The sequence below is a fragment of the Notamacropus eugenii genome, chromosome 7 (genome assembly GCF_028372415.1).
Source record: "Notamacropus eugenii isolate mMacEug1 chromosome 7, mMacEug1.pri_v2, whole genome shotgun sequence".
Taxonomy (NCBI): Eukaryota; Metazoa; Chordata; class Mammalia; order Diprotodontia; family Macropodidae; genus Notamacropus; species Notamacropus eugenii.
Window position 1 is genome coordinate 92,244,618 of NC_092878.1, and position 12,525 is coordinate 92,257,142.

The window sequence follows — 12,525 nt, forward strand, 5'->3', positions numbered from 1 at the left end:
TTTTTCTGGTAGACTTAGATTTTTGTAATAACACAAGAACTTCTGAAAAAAAAAAAAATCCCAATGGTGGACCTCAAGGCAAAATGCCTTCCACACTCAGAGAGAGAAATATGGAAGTCACTCACATATTGTAGCAGATCATGTTTGTGTATGTGTATCTGTTTGTGTATCATGTTCTGATTTGTTATTCGGATTCTTTCATTTATCTTAGTCTGACTACATAGCATGACTATAGTGAAAATATACTCAATAGGAAAGTATATGTAGAATCTATACAGAATTGTATGCAGTCGTGGGGAGGGAGGGAGGTAGTGGGGGGTGGGTGAGGAGGGAAAAAATCGCAAATGTATGGCAGTGATTGTTAAACATTAAAAAAAAAAAATAAAAAAATAAAAAAAAAAAGGATTGAAACCCAAGGGAAAAAAAACAAAAAAGACCATGAGATAGCAAGCTGATTCCAATTCTTAAAATATAATTTTCATTTTAGAAACATTCAAATAAAGGGGTTAGCTGAAGAAATGACATCCAGGTTACGAATATGATGAAGATAAATTTTAAACAGTATAAAGTGTAACTGTTAGTGCAGAAGAGAAGGCAATTCACTTGAACCATAGGAACATGTCAGTGATGATTTCATGCCTGAGGGTCAACAGATTCTGAAAGTTAGTAGGAGTACCTATGCTACAAAGGTAAGGTTTAGGAGTCTGAAATTAACATTGGAGGTCAAATAGCAGGGGGCATTGCAAATGCATTGGCCTGGGGTCAAGAGACTTGAGTTCATTTCCCAGTTCTACTCATAGCTAGCATTGGACCTGATCAATTCATGTCTCTTCTTTGTTTTTACAGTCAATGAAAAATCTGGGCCTTACTTCATCTGTAAATAATTGAGAGGTGAACCAATTGATCTATATGGTCTCTTCCATCTCAAATTCTTTGATTTCCAAATAGTTGAAATTCTTTTTATAAGAGGTATTAGAGAAGGTCATAACATTGTAGCATTATTCAGAGAAAAGTTTTATATTAAATATTGTATCTGTAATTTTTTTAAGAAGTTATTTTTTTTAAAGTCAGACCCCTGGAATAGGATGGACTATACTTCTCCAATTAAATTTGAATTAAATTTTTATTCCTCTGTAACTATATGTACTTCTGTTTTGTAACACTATCTTAACTATTGTGTGTGTGTGTGTGTGTGTGTGTGTGTGTGTGTGTGTGTGTGTAAGCAGAAGAATAGTTATGTATAATATACACATTTTCCTCATACAAGCAGTGGCTTAAAAAAGTATTCCTTATTTTTACAGAAAATTTGGTCAGAATATCTTGGCTTCATTGACAAGATTCAGATTATAAAAGAAAATAAATAATTGAGCATGTTTATGTTAAATGATGTATCACCACCTCCTTCTAGTATATGAGAAGTGTGTTAGTTTTAGCACAGTGGCTGGCACATGGCAGAGGCTCAGTAAATGTTTATTGACTGTTTGGCCAATACTTTCATGTAATTTATACTTTTTTGTTTAAATTAAACAGTTTCAGCACATTCTCCAACCAAAAATCATTATACATCCTCAACCAGTGAAGCTGTTCCTCCTCCAACTCTGACACAGAATCAAGCTTTTTCTCTTCCTCCGGGCCATGCTGTCTGCTGTTTCATGGATGGTGGAGTCGGGCTTTATGATATGGGAGCCAAGAAATGGGATTTTCTTAGGGACCTGGTATGTCTACTACCAAATTCTAAAATATATGACTTTCTAGCTTTTTATATTATGCAATCTTGTATAGTGGATAGAAGTCAAGACTTGGAGTCAGGAAAACCTAGGCTCAAGTCAAGTCTCTCACAGCATGACCTTGGACTAATCACTAAAGTTCTCAGTGACTCACTCAACAAAGACTGTAAAAGAAGAGTTGTCCATCTACATTGGTAGAGAAAATTTCTACTCTATTTCTAGTCTTCTAATGAAATTAGAGGTCTGAACCAAAACCTCCACCTACCATCAATAGCAACAAAGATGTTGGTGCTGAATGATATCATACCCATATATTACAAATAATAAGTTTTTTTTTTTATTTTTTAAATCATGGTTAAGCTTCCTCCCTACCCCTTGCATTACACTACTGCTTCTCCTCTTGTGCCAAGCAAAAGGGTCTTTGGGCAGGAGGTATGAGAGAGGAATTAACATTAAGTGGTTATAATAGAGAGGATCTGGTTCAAGCAGGACTTTGAACTCATAGTACAGTTCGTGCTTTGGACTAGCCACCAAATCCATTCACTGTACTCTGAGATAGGCTGTGACCAACCAAGATTGTACAAGATGGATAGGATGGAAAACATCTCCTCATGGGAATACCAATCCTTTCCATAACAGACTTGGGTTCTTAGGTTCTTTCCTGTTCTGGGAATCCTGGATCAGAGTTCTTCCAGTTTCTACCGTTTCATATAATGAGTCAAGAAGGAAGGGGATACTCTTTGAAATGATTTTGGGGAAGAGCAAACATACACAACTTGCACATTTCCTAAAACTCCTAATCTAGTTCAACCCTAAGGCTGGAGTAGAGTTGTAGGCCTATAGTTTCTCAGTAGATATTGTTTTGTGATGCATTGTTTTCTTGCTATTCTGTATATCTCTTTGCCTCTCAATTCTATGGTGAGTAAACAATGCATTACACACAAGTTCTGTGGTGAGTAAATTCAAGCATGTATCTGTCTTTGCAGTCAGCTAGCACCATTATTATAATGAGGTCACATGACTAGTCAACAAGGAAGTGGGGCTTCTTCACTGAGTGAGCACTCAAAGCTAAGTATTCACTAGGAATACCCAGTCTTACTCAGTAGACAGGCTGCATTAGAGGTGGGGAGTGGGTTGAGAGAGACTGAAGCAGAGCAGTGAAGCTGAGGGATAGGTCTCTGATTATATGAAAATGATGTGGTTTGGGGTTTCTGGGAACCTCGAAATGTCAGGGTATGGGGTAGCTTCTGCCTGGAAAGAACTCAAATGCTCAAACTGTCTTCCAATCAAGTATCAAGGTTTATTGTAATGCCAATAGGTGGTATTCCTAATGAATCTTCAATATACTAGGGGTAAGACTCAGGTACAAAAAATGGATAGTGAAAAGATGTAGATAGGAGTAAGGAGTGGTAAATAGCCTGGGCTAGACCAGGTGCAATAGTGAAAGGAATTAAGTGGTCTTGGGTGGGTCAAGAGCCGCTGTGAAACGACTATCAAGTATCTAGGTGGGTTAGGCTGGGCTGGATGTCTTGGGTGAGATGCTAGTAGGCTGGGCTGCTGAAATGTGTAGGAAAATTCAGGGGCTGGGTTGTTTTCAAAGACATGGTCTTTTCCTTTTAGGGTCCAGGTCCATCCCCCTATCAGAACCACTGAAAGCAGGGCTATCATTCAGCATCCCTGCCTAAATGAGCCTATGTTTAACTACAGTGATAGTTACCCACTGAGAAGCGCCTTACTGCTAGTCCCTGCTCTCCCTCTCTTTACAGGGTGCCTCACTGTTAAGGTGTGTATGGCTTTGTGGGTTATTAAAGCATAAAACTCTCTTATTCCTCATGCTTGAAGTCTCTATTTCTATACCTTTTAAGGAGAAAAGGCAAACATGATGTCAGGGGACATGTTTCCTTTCAAGATTAGGGGCAGTCCTTTGACCATGACTTGCTACAACCTGTTCTCAAATGACCAAGAAACTTCAGAAACATTAAAGAAATATAGAGATAGAAATAGCTATATAATATACACACATATTAAACTATAATAGAATATTAATTTTTTTATATGTACAAAATGTAGGTATGAAAAACCTATTGGTCATATGTATTGTTGCCAAATGTAGATTATATATGTATTGGCATGAAAATGATCTAATTTTTCTGTAACTCAGTGGCAAAGCTCAATATAAGACAAATACTCAGACTTTTACTGGGAAGGCAGCAGTATGGAAATAATGAATCACTGAATTGAATGATTCGAGTTCTAGCTTTGGATCTGTCACTGACTAGCTCTACTTAACCACTCTTGACTGAAGTTTACTTATCTGAAAATGAATTGGACTAAATCCAAGAGACCATTTCTGTGGTCTCTTGTAAGAGTAAAAATTTTATGATTCTAATCATCATTATGGAGGATACTCTTAATGAACTGAATTTTGCAAAGAGCATTATATCCCGCTTTTCCCCTTCCTATTTCAAAGCCTGCTTTGCTCACATTGGACAAGTCCTTATGAAACATCCAAGTGCCTCTTGTTGTGTGTACCTCACCTGCAAAGAACCATTTGTAATAAGAGACTTTAAGAGGTAATGAAAAAGATACCTTTTAAAGGTGTTGATTTCTACTGCCTAAGTGGAACATTTTAGTTATAGGATAAATACTTTAGAAGTATGTTTTGTATAGCTAGTTTTTTTTATAAAAATAATTTTTGACATTTTTTCACATTACCTGGATTTCTCCTAGTATTCCTCCACTCCCCTCTCCCAGAGAGTTATCCTATATAACAAATAGTATTTTTAAAGAAAAAGCCAATTGTAAAGATAGTTTATAAATTTTCTTAATTATTTTCAAACCATTTCAATTAATAAGCATTACAGATGCATATACTGTGTCCAAAATAACATGTTAAACACTGGGGATGAAATGAGGAAAAACAATACATGTCACAAGTTAAGGAGCTTATGTCTAGTGGGAGGAAACATATGTATATAGACAACTACAATAGAAATTGTGTGTGTGTTAATCCTTCGTTGTCGATGAAGACCATGTCATCAGAGAAATGATGACATGACTTGCACTTGACTTTGTTTTTTGAATGAGAGAGAGCTGTACAGGTCACCGGCCTCACTTCTCCTCCAGAACCATCTGAATCCAGTGACCAGATATTCATCAGGATGACTGGAGATAACCCAGGATGAGGCAATTGGAGTTAAGTGACTTGCCCAAGGTCACACAGCTAGTGAGTGTTAAGTGTCTGAGGTGATATTTGAACTCAGGTCCTCCTGACTCCTGCACTGGTGCTCTATCCACTGCACCACTTAGCTGCCCCACAATAGAAATTAGACAATTATTGAACACATAGGAGAGACCAAATAGAGTGACAAGAAAAATTCAACAAAAGGAGGGATCATTTCTAGATATGAGGATTAGTGAAGGTGACGTGGAGGAATTAACAACCATTTAGGGACTTGAAAAAGAAGGATTTCAATTGGTGGGAACAGGTAGAGAGTCTATTTCAGTCTTTTTTTTTTTTTGAATTTATTTAACTTTTAACATTCATTTTCACAAAATTTTGGGGTTTTTTTCTCCCCTTTTGTCCCCTCCCCCCACCCCAAAACACCAAGCGTTCTATTTGCCCCTGTCTGCCAATCTGTCCTCCCTCCCTCTCCACCCAATCCCTTTGGAAGGCAAGCAATTCAATATAGGCCAGATCTGTGTAGTTTTGCAAATGACTACCCTAATAGTAGTGTTGTGTAAGAACTAATTATATTTCCCTCCATCCTATCCTGTCCCCCATTACTTCTGTTCTCTCTTTTGATCCTGACCCTCCCCATGAGTGTTGACCTCAAATTGCTCCCTCCTCCCCGTGCCCTCCCTTCCATCATCCCCCCCACCCTGCTTATCCCCTTATCCCCCACTTTCTTGTATTGTAAGATAGGTTTTCATACCAAAATGACTGTGCATTTTATTCCTTCCTTTAGTGGAATGTGATGAGAGTAAACTTCATGTTTTTCTCTCACCTCCCCTCTTTTTGCCCTTCACTAAAAAGTCTTTTGCTTGCCTCTTTTATGAGAGATAATTTGCCCCATTCCATTTCTCCCTTTCTCCTCCCGATATATTTCTCTCTCACTGCTTGATTTAATTTTTTTTTTAAGATATGATCCCCTCCTCTTCAGTTCACTCTGTGCACTCTGTCTCTATGTGTGTGTGCGTGTGCATGTGCATGTGTGTGTGTTATCCCACCCTGTACCCAGATGCTGAATAGTTTTAAGAGTTACAAATATTGTCTTTCCATGTAGGAATGTAAACAGTTCAACTTTTGTAAAGTCCCTTATGACTTCTCTTTGCTATTTACTTTTTCATGCTTCTCTTCATTCTTGTGTTTGAAAGTCAAATTTTCTTTTCAGCTCTGGTCTTTTCATCAAGAATGCTTGAAAGTCCTCTATTTCATTGAAAGACCAATTTTTCCCCTGAAGTATTATATTCAGTTTTGCTGGGTAGGTGATTCTTGGTTTTAGTCCTAGTTCCTTTGACTTCTGGAATATCCTATTCCATGCCCTTCGATCCCTTAATGTGGAAGCTGCTAGATCTTGTGTTATCCTGATTGTATTTCCACAATACTTGAATTGTTTCTTTCTAGCTGCTTGCAATATTTTCTCCTTGATCTGGGAACTCTGGAATTTGGCCACAATGTTCCTAGGAGTTTCTCTTTTTGGATCTCTTTCAGGTGGTGATCTGTGGATTTCTTGAATACTTATTTTGCCCTCTGGTTCTAGAATCTCAGGGCAGTTTTCCTTGATAATTTCATGAAAGATGATGTCTAGGCTCTTTTTTTGATCCTGGCTTTCAGGTAGGCCCATAATTTTTAAATTGTCTCTCCTGGATCTATTCTCCAGGTCAGTTGTTTTTTCAATGAGATATTTCACATTATCTTCCATTTTTTTATTCTTTTGGTTTTGTTTTGTGATTTCTTGGTTTCTCATAAAGTCATTAGCCTCCTTCTGTTCCATTCTAATTTTGAAAGAACTATTTTCTTCAGAGAGCTTTTGAATCTCCTTTTCCATTTGGCTAATTCTGCTTTTGAAAGCATTCTTCTCCTCATTGGCTTTTTGACTCTCTTTTGCCAATTGAGTTAGCCTATTTTTCAAGGTGTTATTTTCTTCAGCATTTTTTTGGGTCTCCTTTAGCAGGGAGCTGATCTGCTGTTCATGCTTTGACTGCATGTCTCTCATTTCTCTTCCCAGCTTTTCTTCCACCACTCTAACTTGATTTTCTATGAGCTCTTCCATGGCCTGAGCCCACAGAATATTTAGTCTGGATGTTTGGGATACAGAGGCCTTGACTTCTATGTCTTTGCCTGATGGTAAGCATTGTTCTTCCTCATCAGAAAGGAAGGGAGGAGATTCCTGTTCACCAAGAAATTAACCTTCTATAGTCTTATTTCTTTTCCCTTTTCTGGGCATTTTCCCAGCCAGTGATTTGACTTCTGAATATTCTCTCCACACCCACTTCGCCTCCGGATCCTCCCAGCCAGCACTTGGGGTTTGAGATTCAAATGCTGCTTGCCAGCCTCAGGGCTTTTGGCGGGGGCAGGGCTGCTATTCAGTGTGAGAATTAAGTTCAGATGGTCAGGTCGGGGCAGGGCCGCCTCTCAGGCTCAGTTCCCTCAGGGGGTTTATGCAGAGACCTTCAACAATGGATCCAGGCTCCTGCCTGCTTGGGGAGCCCCTGTCTGCTCCCGTCTCCGCTGTTGCCTCCCGAGGGGGCCTGAGTTATGGGGGCACCCCACTCCCCTCTCGACCCGCCAAAGAGACCTTCTCACCGACCCCTGTCACCTGTGGGTGGAGGGACCCACGTGGCTGCTGGAGATCCCGTCCCTGAAGCCCGCTCGGATCTTTTCCTCTCGGTGCCGCGGCCGCGGCAGGGCTGTACTCAGCTCCCAGTCCCAGCGCCCAGTCCATGGTGCGAAGGACCTTTTGCAAGAGGTTTGCAGGTCTCTCTGGAACAGAAATCTCCCTCACTCCAATGTTCTGTGGCCTCTGGGTGCAGAATTCGCTGTGAGGTACTTTTTTGTAGATGTTCTATGGGTTGTGGGTTCGGAGCTATGTGTATGTGCGTCTTTCTACTCCGCCATCTTGGCTCCGCCCCCCGAGTCTATTTCAGTCTTATGGAAGAAGTCTAAGACAGTAGAATGTTTGTGCCTAGAGGAGTGCTATAAAATAAAGCTAAAGAGAAGGCTGGAGTCAGACAGAATCTTGAATTAACTGCCAAAAAAAAGTATATTTTATTTGGTAGGCAGTAGGGAGCTACCAAATGTTTTTTGAGCAAAGGAGAAACATTCAGATTTGTTCATTAGGAAGTCTACTTTAGCAGTGGAGTTGAAGGATGGATTGAAAATGGGAAAGTCTGAAGACAGACCAGTTAGCAGATACTAAGGGTACAACCCAATCAAGAGTTAATGAGAACTGCATTAGAGTCCATTATATAAAAGAAAATGAACACACTGAAGAAACAAGTTGTTCTAAAAATGAGACTGGGCACAAAACATGGGCCAAGCCAGTCAAACCACAATCACCCCTCAATCCTCAATTCCACCATTGTGGAAACAGCCCAAGAGCCCTAGGAGTGGCAATGCCCCTGAGACCACCAACTCTGCTTCCAGTCCAGCCCCCAGCAGCCATAATGTAGGGGGAGCCATCCTTGGGGATGAACACTCACCATCCTGCCACTTCTACCAATTCAGATTGCCAGCAACAGCTGGTTAATCCCAAAAGCTCTAACATCAGTAGTGTTCCCTAGACCACTGACCTTACTTCCAACTTGCTGCCTAGAGCCATAGCTTAGGGGAGTAACCCTTGTAGAGACTTAGCCCAGGCAGGAACTCTACAAGTGCTACAAGCCTTGCACCTTCAGCAGTGACTACTCCTAAAGCCCTGGAGAACAAAGTTCTTACCAAAGTCCTTCATACAGCCAAATGGTAAGATATCAGAAAAGGGATGGTTCATCAAAGAAAATGACATTAAAGAAGATGCATTACTGTCTGCTTTGCCACTGTACCCTAAGAAACATTGACCTTTCCATCTAACTCACAAATAACACCTATTCTCTGTATTGTTTGCTGCTTTGGAAGGCAATCTCCTTCATAGCAGGAACTGTCTGCTTTTCTATATTTATCCCTAGCACTTAGCACAATAGAAAGCACTTAAATACACTTTCATTCATAACAAAGTATATAATTGGTAGAAAAGTATGACATTATAATTTATGTTGAAGAACTATAAATAAATTCATATTCAGATATAACTAAATCTATCATTAGATGAATTTGGGGAGCATAGACCTTCCCAGTAAGGAAACTCCATCTACCAAACTAGATTAGCAGCTGTGCTGCAAGATAAAGTCTTAGACAGTTGCGTGGGGTACTTAGTGAGTCACATGAGGCACTGAGGCATAGGGTCATATACCCAGTATTGTATCAGAGGTAAGATTTTATTTATCCTAGGTTTGCCTGGATTCCTAATCCCAACTCTCTGTGCCCTACTTCATGCTACTTCTTTTTGATGGCTGGATATAACATTAAATTTTGCCATGCACCTGTTCCTATCCTAGGAAAAGACACTTTCTTAGTATTAGTTTACAATTTGTTCCTCCTCGAACTAGAGTTCTCGAGATGGTCAAGTTCACTTGCATATTCTTTAAGGAAATTCTTTGATTCTATACCTTCCTTTTCACAGCTCTGATCAAAGTCCCCAGGTTTTTGTTTTTGTTTTTTTTTCATGTTTCTGGGCTATCCTTTTCATTTTCTAGGTAAATATTTGCATTTCTAAAACACAGCAGCTCCTGTCTCCTGCTCAATAGTCATAACCTAATTGCTTTGATGAGAAAGAACATTTGAAGATAGATGTGAAACAAAGAAATGTCACAGAATTTTAAATCATTAGAACAGGAAGGAACCTCAGAGATTATCCAGTCTAAGCATTCCCAAGGTCTAAACAAGTTTTGGTGATTTATCATAGGTCAAAAAGCTCAGGAATAGAATCCAGTCCAGTGTTCTTACTACTGTGCTATTCTTTCAGAAATAAACCATGGGATTCTGAAATCTGCTTTATGGATGTATTTCAATATTCAAGTGAAATTTAGTTTTGTTGACTTTTATATTTTACATAAATTAAATTTAAATCTTTACTTTAAGGGTTTGAATTCTACCAAATTATAGTGGTATAAAACATTAGTAGCAGTATTCTCAATACATTTCTTGGAGCAAATCTTAATTTGCCCTTTTCTCACTCTCTCTTGCTATCTAACATCTTTTCCCATTTGAGGTCCTCCTCATTAAAAACAGCAACACAGTCATTTTCATGGAATGTAACTCCAGAGACATATTCTTCTGTAGAAGGTAAACAATTGTTACTAGGTTTACAAATGAATACAAACCAGGAATATGAGACATCTCAGCTTCACTGAAGGGTAGAGCACTAGGTGGTTCTATTTTTACCTTCCTTCTTCCCTCTATCAAGAATTTCTCAGTAACAGAGACTCACGTCACCTTCACACCTTTAAGAAAAGCCCTTGAAGTTTGAACTGAGAAAATGTCCATCTAGAAGAGGTTGTGTCAGCAGCTCTTTCTGGTTATTATCTAGATACCAGCCTGGAAAGAGTCATGTTATCTTCTTCCAGTCTTTCTTACATTAAACGTCTCCTTAAGTCGAAGTACACCCCTAAAGATTTGTGTGGTGTATCTCTCTTGTAGGATGGCATTGGGGACAAAGCACAAAAGTAACACAAAAATCAGATCATACTTAAATATTTCCTAGCAGAAGCATTGGAACTTTCTATCGATAGGGACCTCATATTTCTTGCATCAAATTATTGAAGTACTATTACTACATACATATGTCAAACAATTATACTACCTTTGTGTAATTTCTATATACACTTTTATAGTAATACTTGTTTTATTAAAATTAAGAATACATAAGAATCCAGTAAAAATGAGTTGTAGTAGTACAGATACTCTCTAGCAGATTTCAGTCTTGATATGTATCCTTGATGTGGGAACAGTGATAATAATAGCTAGCGTTTATTTAGTGCTTTAAGTTTTGAAGCTCTAAGGTATTTTATCTAATTTGATCCTCAGACACCTCTGTGAGGAAGGTGCTATTGTTATTCCCATTTTACAGATAAGAAAGCTGAAGCTGAGAGAGATCAAGTCACTTGCCTAAAATCACACAGCTAGTAAGTGCCTTCCTGATTCCAGGAAAAGCATTCTATCTACTGTACCACTTAGATGCTTAGGAATAAGAGGAACTAACTGAATGTAGATTTGGTTGTTACTATTTGACCTAAAACTTAACAATGGAATTGCAGTAGCAAAAATAACATGAAAATATATTCTTTTTATCTCAAGCAATAAAATAGCAGATAAATGATCAGATCTTTATTAATGAACCATCTCAAGCTCTTTTAGCATCTATATTTTATATAGAAAATACATTTCTCCTTTAAGGCATTTTGTTTCATTTATGTTTTTGAAAACATAAATGTGATATTGAAAGGTTGATTTTATAGGAACTCAGTAATAAATGTCTCCACCCACTGGGAAATGGTATTATTGTAAATATTTGTAGTTGGAAATTTAACCAACATTTGTGTGGTTTCGATGGTCTTCTGTTCAATGAAATCTAGAACTGTCCATTATATAAAATTATGCATTAGTTCAATGGCAAGCCAGTAATTCTTCCATTATCATATTTGTGTTGTTAATATACTTATCTTATCATAATCTTTCAAGAAGATTCCAGTAAGGATATTAACTTGCTCTCATATTCAAAGTTGGCTTGCAGATTATATAAGACAGTAACATTTTTTTAATGAATGTGCCTGCTTTACATATTTTATGTTTTACTTTTTGTTTGTCTTGTAGGGGCATGTGGAAACTATCTTTGACTGCAAATTTAAACCTGATAATCCTAATCTTTTAGCAACAGCTTCATTTGATGGAACTATAAAAGTCTGGGATGTAAATACACTGACAGCGGTCTACACCTCTCCTGGGAATGAAGGGGTTATTTATTCTGTTTCTTGGGCTCCAGGTGAGGATTGTTTTATTGGAATTTTAATAAACTATATAGATTTTGTTCCAACTGTTTTGCTATTTGAATTATTTTATTTCTGTTAAAGTCGCTTGGGCTTGTAGGGAACTATTCACAAACATGTTGTTAGCCCAATACTCATATAGTTATTTTAATAGCATGTGAACAGAAAACTCATTTCTGAGTCTCTGACAAATAGCCCAGCCAAAACGAAGAGTCACCAATGATCAGGAGGAGCTTGTATGTGATTTTCATATGTGACCTTATGTGGTTCCTCAGTTTTACAAGTATCCCCCAAAAGACATATGAATATCAGTTATGTAAATAAACTAATTCAAAAGAATTATTCAAGAATACTGTGATCAGTATTTCAGTAAAGTGCTTTTCCATAAAAAAATGATCAATGAAAAAATCTGGATTTTCATGTATTAAGTTTTGCTGTAAATTTATGCTATGTAGAAAAAGACAATGTATAGTAATAGAGAGAGCACTGGAGTTGGAGTCAGGAAGACCTGCGTTCAAATTCTACCTCACACACTTACTATCTGTGTGATCCTGGGCAAGTTACTTAACATATCTGTGCCTCAGTTTCCTTATCTTTAAATTGAAGGAGTTGTGCTTAATCTTCGTGAAGTCCTGTTTAGCTCTAAATTTATGTTCCTTTGATCTTTTATTCAATAAATATTTATTAAATGCCCACTCTGTACCAGATGAGGAAA

At 38.1% G+C, this 12,525-nt stretch overlaps 1 protein-coding gene across 3 annotated transcripts in view; it reads left to right on the forward strand.

Annotated features, from left to right (window-relative positions):
* WDR17 (WD repeat domain 17) overlaps window positions 1-12,525 on the forward strand; it is a 94,952-nt gene that overhangs the window by 27,072 nt on the left and 55,355 nt on the right. For all 3 annotated transcript variants that reach the window (XR_011970255.1, XR_011970256.1, XM_072623469.1), the window contains exons 6-7: window positions 1,531-1,715; window positions 11,638-11,806. Coding sequence is in view for 1 of the 3 variants with exons in the window: in XM_072623469.1 (XP_072479570.1) it covers window positions 1,531-1,715; window positions 11,638-11,806 (354 nt within the window). In the remaining 2 variants the exon portion in view is untranslated. The remainder of the gene's footprint in view (window positions 1-1,530; window positions 1,716-11,637; window positions 11,807-12,525) is intronic.